Source organism: Malus domestica, chromosome 14 (genome assembly GCF_042453785.1).
Source record: "Malus domestica chromosome 14, GDT2T_hap1".
Classification (NCBI taxonomy): Eukaryota; Viridiplantae; Streptophyta; class Magnoliopsida; order Rosales; family Rosaceae; genus Malus; species Malus domestica.
In genome coordinates, this window is record NC_091674.1 from 25330416 (window position 1) to 25347725 (window position 17310).

A 17310-nucleotide genomic window follows, 5' to 3' on the forward strand; every position below is an offset into this window, starting at 1 on the left:
AAAAATAATTTTGAAATCGCTTTTAATTATTTTAAGGACTTTTAAACGGGTTTGTAAATTTTTAACAGAATTAAAATAAACAAATAGATAAAGGAAAGAAAAAAAAAGAAAGCCCTTTGGTTATAATCATGAGAAATACATTAAAATGGCTTCTTTCTTTTGCAAAAAATTTCCCATGGTTATTTGGGAATAGTGGCAGTTTTGGGCATGTACAATAGGTGCTCTTGCACAGGACTCCCAATTCTAAAGGCCCCTTAAAAGATGGTATCATTTACATATGTACCAACTTGGTTTGTGGCAAAAAAATTTCAACAAATTTTCTAGATTTTGCATGTGAGTAAGAGAAATATTACCTCCATATGCATAAGAGAAATCATTTTTATGTTTTTAGTAAGATTATGCCGGCTTTGCTCTAAATTTTGTTTTCATTTATTTGTTTCATATTTTTTGTTGATTTAAACTATAACTCAAGTAATAATTCTTCATTTATATCCTTTATTAATACAACTATAGACACATAAATTAGTTTTGTAGCAAAAATATTTGTATAATGGTCTGTTTATTATCTTCCCACACATGACCCCTAAAATTTAAGAGCCGTCCCAATCTAGAAGGTCGAACGAATCAAGATATATGCTTGAAACTAGACGTAATGTCGTAGGGCTGCTCAACCTAAGCCGTCCCCACCCTTAATTTATATGAAATAGACTTTCATGGCCCAGAAAGTTGAAACCAACCACTCGCGAACGCACCAACGTCAATATTTATATCTACTAAAGCTCGGCAGAAATGTACTGTTCATTAGGCGAGAGGTAGCACTGTTTACCAATAGTGAAAGGGCAGAAATACCCTTGGTTTCTGCTTCGGTTCCCGTACTGTTTACAATTTGCTACAGTGAAAAGTCTGTTTTGTCCTTCGTGGCCTCGCGTCTCTCATCAGCTTGCACTCCCTTCTTTGCTACATCCGAAGCCTTTGAAAAAGAGGTGTGCTCCTTTTTACTTTTCACACATCCCTTGTTAATTTTTACTGTTTGATATTCTTCAATTCATCCGATCCAACGGCTGAAACTTTGACAGGTATGTGAGAAGTAAAAATGAGCGTGTGAATATCACATCCCTTGAAAAAAAGCCAAAAGATAAAGGCCACCCACAAAAGAGATAATAAATACGAAGACCCATTCCTTGAAAAAGAGATAATGAAAAGTAGCAGAAATATATACATACATACATACATACATATATATATATATATATATTATTGGTGATGCTGAAAGCATATTTTGGTTGCTTTTGATTTACATTATGCCACATGTTGACCATCCCCTTCCATTTGAGAGAGAGACAGTGGAAAAGGGAGATGTCATTGCCATTGCAGTTGCCTGGTGCTGGTGATAGTAACCAAGGTATTAAATATCGGTAATATCAGAAATATCGGTAGTTCGAAAACACGAAAATATCGATGGAAATATCGGGATAATATCGATATCGATAAAAATTACATGAAAACCACGGAAATTGTAAGAAAAACTTGAAAATTTTTATTGAAACTTTGCAGGATATTTATTTAGTCAATTATCTATTAGTTTATCACAAAAAATTGGAAGGAAATGCATTACATGATGGATTTAACATTATCAAGTTGATTATATAGCGAGCTGACAAATATTGTGAGTGTAGAAAATATGTAGTAATTAATGAAAGAAGTATAAACACACCATAATCATTTATATATAATGAATTAGTACAATATTTTACACTTTATACATTGCATAGTAAGATACATGAGTGACTTAGTACCACATAGAGTTCCTATGAAATTCAAAATTATATATTGACGTAAAATACTATGTCAAGAAAGTTGCCTTACAAGTTAGATGACTTTATCTTTATGTCTCATTCTACCAATTTTTCATAAAGTAATCTATCAGTTGGTATATTTCTAGTTTGACATCTTCGAATAAGGCCTTAATGTAAAATCCCTCCCTTTAGTTTATAATTTTACTTTCTAGGTTTTTATTTTTTATTTTTTAAAAAAATTATTGTTTTTGGATCTTAATTAATGATCCCAAGGGGTCCACCCCCTTATTTTTGTCTCCAAGGCTCTCATCTCTCCTCTCTCAGTCCTCTCTTTCTCTCCACTTTCCCATGCTCTCCCTCTCTCTGCAACTCTCATTCCTTCTTCGGTTCTTCCCCGAACTCACACACACACACACCAGCACTCCCTCATCTCCCTCGTTCTTATTCTCCCTCTGCTAGTGCAGACAAGGATGGTAGCACCATGGAAACCAGTGCAAAAGTTTGGAGAAAACCAAAACCCAGTTTCTGGTGTGGACCGTGGGTTCCAAGGCGAAACTCCATCGAGCTCCGACCACGGCATGCCTTGAAAATGGTATAGATCTCTTCCTCTTCCCTTGGGCTTCATTTTCATACCTAGATCGGAGTCTAGGGGGCTGTTTTACAGTCGGCCGGAGCTGTAGAAGCTCCGGCGTTCGTCTCCGACTTGCACAGTTCCGAAATTTCGCGATAATATCGCGATATTTTGACGAAAACCCTTTGGATACCTATTAAAATATCGGTCCGGCGAAAAACCGATAATATCGGCGATGTATCGCCGATATTATTGGCATTTTGTTCCTTGATAGTAACAAATACCCATTCCTTGAAAATGAAATAATAAATGCGAAGTGGCAGAAATATATATATATTTTTTTTTTTGGGCATGCGAAGTGGGAGAAATATATATATATATATATTGGGCATGGCAGACCACGTGTTGATCATCCTTGCATTTGGCTTTTAAAATTTTTTTTTCTTTCCCTCACGTTTGCTCTCTCATTTGTCTTGATTTTTGGTTTTGACTTCTGCGTTTTCTCCCCTCTTTGTATTGGTGCTCATAAATTTGGGTTTGTAAGCTATTCTCTTTTATTTCTCTTTTCTTCCTGCACGTTTACCGTCATATTTCCTTTTTTTTTTCTTTGGACTTCTGCTTTTTCTCCTCTTTCTGTATTGCTGCTTGCAAATCTGGGTTTGTAAGTTTGGTCCTCATTCTGGGTTTGTATGTTTGATCCTCATTTTTATTGTGCTTTTTGCTTTCGATTTTGTTTTGTTTTGCTTTAGAGTTTTTGTTTTTCCTTTGCAATTGTGATGTTGTCACTATTAGAAAATATTATTTTGCTGACAAACTTAAAGTCGATAAAGTAAAATTTTGTCTGCATAAGAGTCTTTGCCCAACAAAAAATTTAATTCGTCGGCTCGAAACATTTAGACCTATGCCAATGAAAAGTTTGCAGGCAAAGAACATTCAAGTTGACATATAAACTAATAGTCGGCTTGTTACAGGTTCTTTGCTCTCAATTATGCTGCAGATGCTGCCTGCACTGTTCTACGGGTTGATCAGGTCAATACTTTTCCTAGTTTTGCAGTACCCAAATTTGGCATGCACTTAACTTTTAAATGTTAACATTCAATATAATGTCAATTTGGACTATCGTAAAGGAGGACTTTATGAGTTAACATTCAATATAATGTCTCAAGTATATTGGGATTGGAGGAATATGAACTTAGAAAGGGATGAGCCCTTTGTAATGGGAAAGTATTAGATATAACTACATGCTTTCTTGTTGACAAATTGGTTAAGTTTTCATTGTTTATTGTAATACTATGGTGTTATTGTAGCCCTTCCCCATTTTCTACCATGGTGCTATATCATCCAAGGTTTGAGGTCGCAACTGATGGTCTTCAGTAAGCCACTAAATTCTTCGCCTCTTGCACCATGACACAAGGTCCTGCATATTTGGTGCTAATGGATTTTTGAAGGCCATTTGATATAAATTTGGGAATGATCATTTTCTTGCGTGGAAATGAAGCTGGGAATGCCCCTTTCCTCATGACACAAGCTCTTGCATAATGCTACATGGCAGCCGACTTTAAGGAATGGCAGTGAGATAATTTTATTGTGTGACATGCTTTTGTATAAGCATTCTAGGTGTACATTTGAAATTTATCAATCAATAAAGTATTATTTCTTAACAATTTTTTTGTATTGTATTTGGATTTGCATATATAATAGTTGAGCATTGAAGAGTTATTTTTTTATATAAATTAAATGTCTTTCCCGACGATACTAATTTTGTCAGGAGAGAAGACTGCGCTGACAAAATTTCCATGATGATGAACATAATTTGTTGGCTAAAAAGTATTATTTGCCGGCATAAAAGCTCTTTACCGATGAAATATTTGTTGGGAAAGATGTAAATGCCGACAAAAAATAGTTTATTGAGAAAAATTGAACCTTAGCCGACGAAACACAAAAAAAAATTCGGGAAACTCTTATCCGACATGCTTTGCGTGACGAAATGGCTGACAAAATTTTTCGTTGGGGAAGACTCTTTGCCAACAAATTTTGATTTTTGCCGACAAAGTACTTTTGTTAGTAAAAGTCAAATTTCTAGTAGTGTGTTTTGCTGTCTATGATGTTCTTTCGTTGGAGCATGCATTTTTATTTTTATTTTATTTTATTGGAAATAGGTTATGTCTTAAGGATTTGTGGCTGGAGTTCATGCTTCTTTTTGTCAGGTATAAAGTTTTTTTACTTTTTCCTTTTATCAATTGATCTGAGTGTTATATCCTATGTTTTAGCGTTCACTTGAATTGAATTTTTTTTGGCTGGTTGGTTTTGCTTCTGTTTAGAAACTGTACTATGGTATTTGTTAATATATCACGCATTATAAGTCTTATATATATATACTATATCAAGTACTGTTATTAAAGTGGTGATGGTGATACTTTTGTTAATATGGACTGTGTGTTGTTAAAAGTGGTGATGATGATGTTTTTGTTTATAACCAAATAAGAACACTATTAGATTAATTGCTTTTCCTGCTGCAATTTAACATCAACTACTTTCATTTGAAGGAATGGTTGTTTGCTATCAATTTTGAAATTATAGTATTGTCATCATGGACTTAATTAACTAAATAATCAGAAAAGCTAAGTAGCGTGTCAAAGAACCATTTGAACGTTGAGCACACTTATTAGTAGCCTAGAGACGGTAAAGCAGGTTTCCATGTGAAGCGAAAGAGAATTCCAAAACTACTTAACCCGTCGTGAATAAAGGCCTACACATACCTTAGTTGATTCCGTGAATAAATGCCTACACATACCTTAGTTTCTAGGTGATTCACTCACAAACTATGTAAGTTTATGTTGTATTAATTCATGCACATCATTGCACTAAAACAACTGAAAATGCTAAGAAAGGTTAGACATACATTTGGTGAATCAATACAACAAAATCAATACGAAAGTAGGTGTAGATTAGTCATGGCAAGGCTTATAGGAGTTCAAAAATGAGGTGGTAACCGTTGCAAGACTTCCAACACAAAAACCTGGTGCGGCTCTTTGCGTGCAGCTTTGAGGGAGAGGAAAAGCTGCTTTTATACGAGTTCATGCCAAATAAAAGCCTTGATGTTTTTATCTTTGGTTTGTTCATCTTACTCTTCTGCTATAATGTTCTTTTTCTGCAGTGACTGCTTCAAGTAAAAACTTTTGCTCATGTCTTAAAGAATGTTGGCATCTGTAATCCAAAACAAACAAGTATAAGTTGATAATTTTGTGTGTGTAAATAGTAGATCCTCACTTCAATTCCCCATTCTTTTTGTGTATGTAAACAATGTGCTCTTTTACAGTATTTTTTGTTCAAGTAGTCATGCAAATGAAACACTAACTGTCAAGGGGGAATACTAGGTTAACCATTTTTTGTATACTGATGATAAGGCATTTGATAATGTCTTTTCTGTAAATTATATAAACTTAGACAGCTTTATAAAAATATTTTTTCCATTTTGTGTTTGGTATTTATAACTCTTTGCATATTTATATGTTAAAAACATAATCTATAATTATATTCTTACTCGCACAATAACGTGTAAGGGTAAAATTTACTAGTTATCTTCTATAAGAGCAACTCCAGCCTTCGTTTTTGGACGGGGGACGGGCTGCAGGAAGGGGCTCGAGGGCCTGTTGATTCTTCTCCAGCCATGGAGGGCCCGAGTGAGAGTGGGAGCCCGAGCACAAGGGGGGTGGATAGTTGACAGGCCTGCAGCCCGAGGGCCAAGGCATTTTTTTATTGTTTTTTGTGTCAGCCCGAGGCCCTACAACCCCATTTCTCTGTTTTTTTATATTTTATATTATTTAAACAAACAAAAAAAACTACTATTTTATTACCTATTACCAGGGGGAGGGCTCCAAGGATGGAGATGCAAAAGGTAATTACTGTTCATTAATGGTAGTTACTATTCATTAAAGGCAGTTACTGTTCAATAGAGTGGATTCAATAGTAGATTGTCAGGGGAATGGCTCCAAGGGTGGAGTTGCTCTAAGCAAAAGTGCGCAGGTTTAATATGTATATGGGCCTGGTTTAAAAATACTTTAAAAAAAAAACTTTTGCCCATAAGTGTTTTTAAAAATATATTAAATTTTTTAATAAAAATGCAAGTGTTTCTTGAAAACACGTTTTTTTTTTTTGTCAAATATAATAAAAAATAATTTTGAAAGCAATTTTAATTATTTTAAGCACTTTTAAACAGGTTTGTAAAATTTTAACAGAATTAAAATAAACAAATAGATAAAGGAAAAAAAATAGAAAACACATTGGTTATAATCATGAGAAAACATTAAAATGGCTTCTTTCTTTTGCAAACATGAATTATTCTCATCCCCATCTAACATTTTTGGGGATCATATATATATATAGTAGCAGTACTAAAATCAACAAAGGACCTCAATGATGCATGAACCTAACCCACTCAGACATGCTAGGAGTCCCACCATTCACAACAGTAAGCATGTAATAGCCAGAGGGTGCAACATTAGCAGAGGGAGGAGCCTCCACAACTGCATGTACCAAACCACTCTGTGCCCTAACCAGACTCTTGCACCTCAGCTTGAGCAGCCTCTGGTTCATGGATATGGAGTGCGTCGTGAAAGGCGGCGAGTAAGCGGTAAACTCCACCACATCGCTTGGTTTCCTCTCCAAGAGAAACGTCACATTAAATTCTTCCCCATACCTCACACCATTGTAATTATTTTGACCATATTGTATGGTCACATTAGTAGGTCTATGTGTATGGTATTTCCTTCTCATGTAGTGTGGGACAAATGCTTGGAGCCTAAGCTCTGTTGGGTAGGCCACATTGCTGAAAGTGTACCTGTCATGAGGGTTTCCACCACCAACTAAAACCCGCCCATCGGGCAAAAGAACGGCTGAGGAGTGATACATTCTTGCAATTTTCGTCGACTTGAGGACCGAGAACCTTTTGCCTAGTTTGTTATTTGGTTTGTAGAGGTAAGGCCGGAGTGAAGCATTTCTTGCATTGTTCCATCCACCCGAGCCACGCTTGGCACCGTTGATGATTAGGACATTTCCGGTTGGGAGGATGAGCATGTCATTGAGAAGGCGAGGGCCTGGCATGTTCTCCATGTTCCACTTGTGTCTGTTCCCTGTGATCACCATTCTTCCACAAGAGCTCAGGCCTTTCAAGAACCTGTTTTGTCTTGTTGCTCTGTAGGCTCCTGAGGCAGCGCCGCCACACACCATGACTTCCACTTTTTCGAACCTGTTTGCATGGTCTAGAGGGAGGATCACTGATGAGCCGGAGCCTGGATAGTTCCTTGAGCCATCACCGGGAATGCGTGGGAAGGTCTTGATCACCCTGTTGCGTTCGTAATCGAAAAGAATGGAGTTTCGGTTGGCAAAGATGAACAAATTTCCATCTGATGAAAGGTGAAGGAAGGGATAGAGGTTGTTCCCTCCTTCGTTTGGGTCATAAGTTTGGTGCAAGAACGAAAGCTCATGAGAGCCTTCATTGGATGACATTTTTGGAACAAATTCGTACGTAAATGTCCTTCTTCCACCAACCACAATAACCCTATCATGTTCCGGGAGCAATTGATTTGAAGCGTACCAACGATCCTTAGATAACGATCTTTCTGACTGCCTCCAATTACATTTTCCATTACCACAAGGTCTATAGTATCGAATTCTTCGCGTGCCACTCCCATATCCGCCTGTCTGCAGAAGTGTCCCGTTGCTCAAGAAAGACCCTGAGGAGCACCAGGTATCAGTGTACAGCCTCAGAGGCCTAACTTTGTTGCTAGAAATGTCGTACTCCACGGAGTGAGCATAGCACGACGAGTCTGCTACGTCATCACGGTTATCTGTGCATCTGTTTCCGTTGTGGCGCGTTCGAAGCCTGTACCCCGAAGGGCCTGCTTCTGTTTGATCAAACATGATGACAGTGTTGTGGTGTGTCAATGCCATATGCATGGCCACCACACCGGTGTTGTTTAGTAGCTGTTGCCATTGCCCTTTCCGGCTTCCTGCAACCGTACCGCTAAACATGATACAATGCAGTATGAAGAACAAAGCAGCGATCATGGATTTTATCACAAAAGGGAAGTGATTGTGGTGCGCCATGAGAGAGTATGAGTGTTTCTTTGCGTTTGATTGATGTGAAAGAGTGCAGTCTTAAATATATAGGCTAGTTGGCTAAAATTTAGTCTGCTCACTCCCCCAAAGAGTAGCAGAATTTTTTGAAACACATTCTTTATGTGAAAGTTTTGGAGCTTAATATGGGGCGTTTGGTTATGTAATGTACAACTTATTCGTTCTTCATGCGTTCGACTTCAAATCTTATGCACTTAAAATTCTTTGTGACCTTTCTATGATTTATTTATTTGAGTGAAATGTGTCATTTTGACTTAATTTATCTTTAGTTTTTAATTTTTTAATTGAGAAGATAAATTGAAGAGTTAATATTGCTAAGTGGAGTTTAAATAAATGACCATGTGTCAACGAGACAAATCACAGAGACCACAGAGGGTTGTGAGTGCAAAAAATTTGATCTCCATGCGATCAAGAGTTTTTCGTGTGACTATCACACTTGGTGTTACGATTTCACATGGGCTATAAACACATATTTTATTCATTATTGATATACGTTAAAACTAAGTTGGAAAAGTATCAATCCTAACGTTCCGTCATATCATAACACATGAATTAGTAACATCATGTGTTGCTATGAGGACTCATTGATCTCAGTTATAACTTAAGTTGGAAAACACCAACATTTTCATCTATTCATATCATAACACGTGAATTAAAAACACCATAACTAGAGTGACAACCACACTCAAAAGTTTCTCATGACAGTATTTGTCTTCCCAGAAAATAAGTCATCTTATCCTATGAATTCTCCATGTTTATTGCTTATGAAGAGTGAGCCTTTGGGTGATACCACAAACTTGGGCAAAATGTAGGTAATTTATTTATTTTTTTAATTTACAGCAACTCCAGCAAGAAAAATTGAAATTTAAGTACCAAATTCCAGCGTCAGTAGGTGCACGACATGTCATTTTTATGTTTGTGTTGGACATAGAAACGACATGACGCCGATTCATCAGTTGGTCTCGAAACGACATGCCATAGCTGATAAGGAGAAACTTACTGATTACAAAATGTCTTGTGTACATATATGAGGCATACAAGCAGTTATATGTTGAATTTAATTGGACGAAAGTGGTAATAAGTAGACGCGAAAACAATGACATGAAACAAAAATTCAAACACAGAAGTCGCCATAGGAGCAATTCTAGCTGTGGGCGTCCAAGTCCGACCAATATCTCCAAATGTCGACATCCTTCATCCAGCAAAAGGGAAGATATGTACAAGGGACTCAGTTCCTCTTGATGGAAGACATTGCAAGGAATGGAAATGAACTTGGAGTTGAAGTTGCAGCGGTCCAAATTTCATGTCAACATCTAATAGAGCTTTATTCGGGTGATTATGCTGGTTCTGCATATGGGACATAAGTCCAGATCTTGTCCACAGTCACAGCATGTCTGCAAACAATATTCATATCCAACTCAGTTATTCGTTGTTCAAACTTTCATCCAATTCCATAAGGTGTAAAAGACGAATAAATCATTACCTGATGTCCACAACCAAATGCCATATTCTTCGGATCGGTTAGGCAAATGGGACAGACCTGCAAGAATCACAAAAATATAAGTCTAAACTTGTCATACTGATGAGATTTTGCTGTCCGTGCCATAACATATTAAGCCTCCTCATAAAAAGAAGTAGAAAGAGGGCAATTACATTATTGTCAGAAGTTGAACCGGCAGGATGTGCTGTGCTAACAAACTCATCACGTTGCCTAGAAGGTGCACTTGGACGAAAACTACTTGATCGTGAAGTTTTTGGGGAGCTAAAAGAAGACGAACCATAATGAGGTGGGGGCAGAGGTACCCTATCTATAGCCTTCCCTCTTGTGGCGCTGTATAAGCAATGAAACGAAACGATGATTTGCAAATGAACTTATGTCACCCAAAGCTGCAATAGCAAATCCTCAAAGCCCATTAGACTTAAGTTAGATTATTACCCTAATATATTAAGTTCTAGTGTTGCTTTATACTGGGAAGGTATTTCCATCAGTGCTGCAAGAGCAAATTCTGCTTCTTTTCTCGAACGGTCCATATTCTTTGCCATAATTTCCGTAAAATTCACAAACTACAGAGGACAAAAGAAAACAGCACCTTTCAATTAAAGTTTGAAGAGATAATAGATAATAAGGCATACATACTCTATCAAGATGATACCCTCTATCCCTAAAAATACTTGCCTGAAAGTTATCGAAGGTCCGAGCAGGGATGTTGTCATCAAATTCTTTCATCATATCCCATGGTCCATCTCCAACTCCAACTAGTATAATTGATAAGGGATACTCGCTACAATATAACAGGAAAATCATGAAATCTATTGGTGAAAAGAATAAGACCGAGGAAACAAACATTCTAAGATTTACCTCGCTTTAACAATTGCTTCAACAGTTTTCCTTTCCTGCGGGCTTAACTGGCCACGCCCGGTATCAACACTTCTGGTCACCTGTGACAATTTGTAGTCTCCATTATACAAAATAGTTGAGTGCACAATCATATTGCTATGCAAATCACTTCTGCTCGATCAGAATTTTTCACACCGGTATAACTATAAGATAGAGACGAGAAGCAATATACCTGCCCATCAGCTATTATCACCAACACATGGTACTGACCGCCACTTTGCTCAACAATAGTGATGCCCATTTCAATAATAGGGGCAAAGGATGTGGGCCCTGCCACAAGAAAAAAGGGTATGAATCTCCATAAGCGAATAACCAACCAGGAAAATAAAAGGGAAAAGGAAGTGAAACAAATTGCAACCGGCAAGTCGTAGCTGAGGGACTAATTCTCTATATCGTCTCAATACTTCTTCAAAACCATTGCAATAAGATCCCTCATCCGGGTAGAAACTGAAAACTTCTTGGTCATGGGTAGATGCTGCAAAATATACAAAAATCATGTAAAATCTCTATTGCCAAAAACTCGACAAGCTAAATCTGAAGAGTAAGACAACTGTTAGATGAAATACCATCTCCAAATCCGAAACAGGGAATCAAGTTATCTTCATCAAAGGAAGACAATGTTTTCCCTATAATTGCTATTCCCTGTTCATAGGGATTTTGCTCTTCTCCAATGTGATGCAAGCTTTTCCGATGAAATGACCTTGCACCTGATAGAAAAGTAAGTCAAGAATGTTTCACTATAACTTAAGAAAAGACTTCTAAGCTCCGAGACCAGGGCAAACCTGTCCACTCGTTGCTTTTTGTGAAATCAATGCCAACAATAAGATTGGATGACTCAAGACCAGCACGCGCCAATGCATCTGTGACCTATCGAAAGACAAAAGTGAGAATGTCATGATAATTACTCAAGTAACATAAGCAGTTACAATGATTTCACATCATATTTGCTTCAAAGAGAGATGCCATCAGTATAACCATTGAGTACATTGTGACTAAAAGAAAGTTGTCCACGACAAGAGAAATTGGCTGCACTTCTTTTCAAGAAATGTTCGGCAATTGTATCAGTTCAATTACTATAAAATCTTGCATTTTACCTGGTCCAGGCTATTGTAATCATCATTTATTCTCCCAAACTTTGTACCCGACCCTGTATTCGACCCTGTTGGCCAAGCACTGCCATGGCTTTGAGGTGGAGGTGCATAATACTGCTGTGGCCGGTAGTCCTGGCTTGGCGGTGCATATGATGGTATCAATGGTGGCTGTGCATATGGTGCCTCTTGATAACTCTGATGACTCCAAGAACGTGATGCGGTCCCAAAAGAAGGATGTCTCGAAGTTGAACGTTTTGAACTCTTCCCACCCATCAGTTATTCTACTAGAACACTGCACATTCAACAAACATGAACTAATAATTGTTACAAATCAACCTCCGATTGAGTTCACACTTTGAAATGCTCGTTCTTTTCATCTAACAATCACTAAAGATCACTTTACGGGAAATTAGCTAGGCTTTTTAGTCAAAATGCTCCTTGAGATTTGCATAATACATAACTTTAGTCCTTGAGATTTAAAATCAATAGAAGTGGTCCCTGAGATTGTCCACCATCCATTATTTTGGTCATTCCGTTAAAAAACTCCATTAAGTTGAGGGTATAACACATAACTTCGATCCCTGAGATTTGCATAACATATAATTTTGGTATTTGAGATTTGCATAACACATAACTTTGGTCCTTGAGATTGTCAACCATCCATCATTTTGATCCTTCCATTAAAAAGCTCAAGACCACTTAACGAAGTTTTTTTAATGGAATGACCAAAATAATGGATGGTGAACAATCTTAGGGACCAAAGTTATGTGTTATGAAAATCTCAAAGACCATTTTGGCTAAAAAGCCAATTAACTAAATCAATTATCCCGTTCGATTCAAATATGAACATATCATATAAGGTTTTTTATTCAAAATGATCCCATAACTCCTCGTTTTTGTCCCTGACAATGAAAATCGATAAACGTGGTTCCTGAGTTTGTCCATAGTAAATCATTTTGGTTTTTCCGTGAAAAAGCTATCAATATTCTCGTTAAATTTTCACTTGGACGACTACGTGATCACTTTTTTAAAGGTATTTTTTGTCAAACCAACCCCTCTATTTAACGAGAATATTGACAAATTTTTCACAGAATGACCAAAATGATTTATAGTGTACAAATTCAAAAACCACTTTTATTGATTTTCATTGTCAAGGAACAAAAAGAAGAGTTATACCAATCTCAAAGACTATTTTGCTAAAAAGCCTATCATATAACCCAAGAAACAGAATTATTAAAATTATAATTAAAATAATCTCAAGAAAACTGAACAAAACAATTAACACAACCAGGGCCATCCATTCCAATTTCCAAGCTTCATTCACAGACAAAGAATCGGTCCGAATTCGATAATGCCGTCAAAATTAAAACGATTTCATATTTGAATTAGTGAAATTGAACACAAACCAGAAGACATCAGCACAATTTCAAGCCAAAAATAAAATGCAACAAATCAAATACATCTTTTAGCACCCTATAAACAAATAATCAATTTCTTTTTCCAATTCATGATAATTATCAATCAAGATCCAAACTTTTTCACAACCCACATTCCAATTCAGAGAAAGACACAAAAACCCAAATCATAAAAATAAAAAAATAAAAAAATAAAAAAATAAAAAGAAAAAAAGACTTAAAAAAATTACAAAAATGGCAGGAAAAAGAAGAAGAATTGGTACCTCTCAGACCGACATTTTTCGAGAGGAAGATGATGTTTTGGAACATATCCGAGTTGACGAGGTTGTTGTAAGTCAGGGGGCGGAGAAGTCTGTGGGCTGAAGTGGTAACTGGGCAAACGTTTGTTGTTCTTACAAGTTTGCAACGACTGAAGAGTGTAAGTCTTTGAGTCTATGATAGACAGACAGGTCGACACTTGCGTTCGTAGTTTACTGGTGAAGGTTCCTACGTAGTTTCCTTCTAGATAAAAAAGGTTCCTTGCAGTGTTTTTCCTTTTGTGTTTTGGCTGGTAGCGTTGCCCACCGAATTCACTTGGTTGCTTTTTTGTGCACATGTGATGGATGCATTTCCTGAATTCGTATAAGAGATTTGTAGTTTAAGTGATTCATTATCTGAGATCTCGTATTTGATTTTTGTTCTTAGGATATTGAATTGGTCAACAATTGGATGTTATGTTGTGTTACGTGGCACTTAAATTTAGCTATTTGATGTTCTTGAAGCCGTATTGTTGTTAAGTTGATTCAATTAAATTTATCTCGTACAACTGAAGATTTCTTAAGAAAAAAAAAACCTATTATTGTTGTTAAGACTTGTTGGTGAATATTTGATCCTTAAGATCTCAAATTCATCTAGTTTTTTATTTTTTATTTTTATGTGTGTGTTTTTATTTTTTATTTTCATATATACTTGGTTAAGAATGAAATGATGGTTAAATATGATAATCATGTAATGTCTCAATGTAAACCGAGTTAAGACGAAAATGCAATGAGACATTTCTAATAACAATCATCTCCACAACAGTAGGAACTTGAGGCACATCGAATTGGATTTAGGGGAATAAGGGTAACTTTTTGTTTTTTCCTTTTCTTCCGTCGAGATTATGATGAATGAATATTTTTTTTTGTACGATATATGTAAAATAATGGTATTAAAAAGAGAATTGTTATTGGCACTAAAAAAATTACATTTTGCACTTCTCACAAATGTATTTTCTTTTTAAATATAAATAGTTTAGAATGAAAATGAAAATTTTAAAATGTCAATAATAATTTCCTTAAATTTTTTTGGCTCAAAGTGCGACTAAAGACACATGCCTTGTTCACATTGCTTATAAAATTGATCTCTATAATCATTTTCCTAACTTTTTTCTAAGAAAAATAAATTAAACAAAGAGGTTTTTCATGACAAATTCTGATGATATGCCTGCATCAAGATTATGCTGAAAATAAAGCTTGAGTTTGTTTGTTTGTTTGTGTTTTTTTTTTTTAACAAAAAAGCTTGAGTTAGGATTTAAGTAAAATAACATTTCCAATAATTTGATTAGATGGGACCGTTCTTTCCCAGTTATTTCTTCATTCATCAACCACTTGCTAGTGGGGAAACTTTGGAAGCACATGTTATGCACATGATAAAGGGTTTGTTTTCCTTCTAGGGGTTTCGTCTTGGCATGAAACCTAACAGGATATAGAGTACTGCTACATTTATCATATTTTGTATACTATGTTTATATCACTTCTCTAACAGAGATAAGATCCACCGACATATGTGATGATGCGGGAGCCAAGGCTTAAGGAAAAGCAAATTGAAATCTTCTCATTGACATTGGAAATGTAAGTAATAAAGGCATTTTAATTTATATTTAATGACATAGGAACTTGTTAAGTCATTTTTAGAGAGTTTATTAGGAAGGGAAGAAGATTCTCTCCGGATCCACTTTGTGGGGATCCTAGGATTCCTCACATCCTAGTCGTTCAACGTACATCGTGCGGTTAGTTTTCATTAGATACTATTTGTGTTTAATTTTAAATAAAAAAGTCAAATAATTTCTGACCACAAGATACACGTTGAATGACTAAGATGTGGGAATCCCTAAGATCCCCATAAAATGGATCCGGATAAGATCCAATTCCATTAAGAAGTTGTAGTCTATTTATGTTCCTTTGTCATCAATTCCTTTAAATATTGATGTATTAGAAGCCCTTGGATAGGAGACTTGTTTTATTAAAAAAACATATTTGCTTAGTGCAATCGAAGTGAGTTGTTTCTCCTTCTAAAATCAAGCATTTGGTTTGATCATGAGTGAATACACGATTAGTAACGTCGACCGAGCTCCGTTGCCCCTGGTTGAGTGATTCCAGGTTATCTATCCCTTGTCCTTGCTTCTTCTTGCATCATGTGAGTCTCATCTTTATTAGAAAAATGATACAAATATGATATGAAAAATGTGACTAAAAAAAATACTTTTGGGATACATATGAATATCTAATAGAAGAGTTGTACTTGTCACCATCTAATCAGAGTGGTGAGACTTTCATAGGATCCTCTCTTGATCCTCTTTGTGAGGATCTTGGGCGTTCGTGAATCGTGCGGTCAATTTTCATCAGGCATTATTTGTATTCAATTTTAAATAAAAAAATTTAAAATTATTTTTGATCTCACGATGTACGATAAACAGACACGATTCACGAATTCCCAAAATCCTCACAAAGTCATTTATGGGTGAACATTTTTCATTTGTTATCTGTCACCTACAATACAGAAAAGACCTTATAGAAGTGTTTGACATGGCGGCGTATTGGCTTCACCACAACCACCCCAAGACCCTATTGCAAAACATCTCTTCTATTGCCTTGTCGTTTAGGTATTTTATTGATCCTATCCAGATTTTGTACTTCCTTCCAAAATGCCGAGAGAGGAGGAGGGATGTAACGACCCGTCCCCAAATATTTCGAATTTTATAATTTTAAAATGTGAAATTATAAAAATGCCCTTCGAGGAAAATGTGTTGACTTTTGTTGACCGAATTGTCGTGTCAGGTAAGATCCGTTTTCTTGACATATTCTTATAGTACTCAGCGTGACAAACGCGTGGTTGTAAATGGAACGTAATTTGGTGTTATAACGAAGAAGTTATAGGCCAACAAAGATAGGGGGTGAATTGGTCATTTAACCATCATTTAGAAGGCTCCAGATTTTGTTGGAGTAATGAGGTTGTGCCACGTGTGTGGCTGTGATGGAAAGAAAAGAAGGGGCGCTAACCAATCAGAGAGGAAGGTGGGGAGTGAACCCATAAGAGAGGAAAGAAAGGAGGGAAAAGAGAAAATGGGAGAAACAGCCAACCAGGGCCGGATCCTTTTGACCCGGTTTCGACCTGGTTTTTGGAGGCTTATTCTGTCGCCGCTTCGGTCCATTTTCTGACAAGTTGGAGTCACTCACCACCACCACTAGACTCACCGACCATCCCTCTTCAATTTCCATATAAACTTGACGATTGTTAGTGGTGATTTCATGACTAACGAGCTTCGTCTTCTCCGAAGCTCCACGGCGGCGATCCACTGTTTCTGTGAGTTATGTAAAACAATATCTCAACCCCAGGAACAAAACCCAAGCCAAGATCGAGGCGTTGGAGGTCGTGTTGCCGTCGAATCAAAGTGCACCCATATCTAAGGTTTTCGACGGATCAAGGCGTTTTTAGGCCACTTCCTGGCTGAATTGGACTTCGGCCTATGTATGAAAGTTGTTCCTCTCATTGAGATCTTCATTCCTGTAAAATTTGGTGATTTTTGGAGTTGGTCAGAATTTGTGGGTTCCGTTTGTCAAAAATTGCCGCATGTTATGGCACGTGGCCTTTCGGGTTGCCG

At 36.7% G+C, this 17310-nt stretch overlaps 2 protein-coding genes and 1 long non-coding RNA gene across 3 annotated transcripts; 1 reads left to right on the plus strand and 2 right to left on the minus strand.

Annotated features, from left to right (window-relative positions):
* The first annotated feature begins 2095 nt into the window (after positions 1–2095).
* Positions 2096–4031, plus strand: LOC114821206 (uncharacterized). The gene is made up of 3 exons (XR_003768646.2): positions 2096–2388; positions 3339–3396; positions 3675–4031. It is a non-coding gene; the product is annotated as an uncharacterized lncRNA (long non-coding RNA).
* Positions 4032–6625: 2594 nt separating this feature from the next.
* LOC103431143 (aldehyde oxidase GLOX-like) lies at positions 6626–8490 on the minus strand. Its single transcript, XM_008369287.3, has one exon. The coding sequence runs from the start codon at positions 8473–8475 to the stop codon at positions 6781–6783; it is 1695 nt and encodes a 564-aa protein (XP_008367509.3). The 5' UTR covers positions 8476–8490; the 3' UTR covers positions 6626–6780.
* Positions 8491–9461: 971 nt separating this feature from the next.
* Positions 9462–14008, minus strand: LOC103431116 (E3 ubiquitin-protein ligase RGLG2-like). Its single transcript, XM_008369265.4, has 12 exons — positions 13673–14008; positions 11998–12286; positions 11686–11770; positions 11470–11610; positions 11262–11378; positions 11076–11173; positions 10865–10944; positions 10682–10787; positions 10442–10569; positions 10159–10336; positions 9989–10045; positions 9462–9899 (listed from the first exon to the last, which is right to left on the minus strand). The coding sequence occupies exons 2-12, from the start codon at positions 12265–12267 to the stop codon at positions 9819–9821; spliced, it is 1341 nt and encodes a 446-aa protein (XP_008367487.1). The 5' UTR covers positions 12268–12286; positions 13673–14008; the 3' UTR covers positions 9462–9818.
* Between the last annotated feature and the right edge of the window lie 3302 nt (positions 14009–17310).

Excerpts from the sequence above, each read along its gene's own strand:
- LOC103431143 (XM_008369287.3), bottom strand. The coding sequence starts at position 8,475 with ATGGCGCACCACAATCACTTCCCTTTTGTGATAAAATCCATGATCGCT.
- LOC103431116 (XM_008369265.4), bottom strand. The coding sequence starts at position 12,267 with ATGGGTGGGAAGAGTTCAAAACGTTCAACTTCGAGACATCCTTCTTTT. Across the intron at positions 11,771-11,997 it reads ATTACAATAGCCTGGACCAG|GTCACAGATGCATTGGCGCG; the intron begins GTAAAATGCAAG and ends GTCTTTCGATAG. Across the intron at positions 10,945-11,075 it reads TGATAATAGCTGATGGGCAG|GTGACCAGAAGTGTTGATAC; the intron begins GTATATTGCTTC and ends AAATTGTCACAG.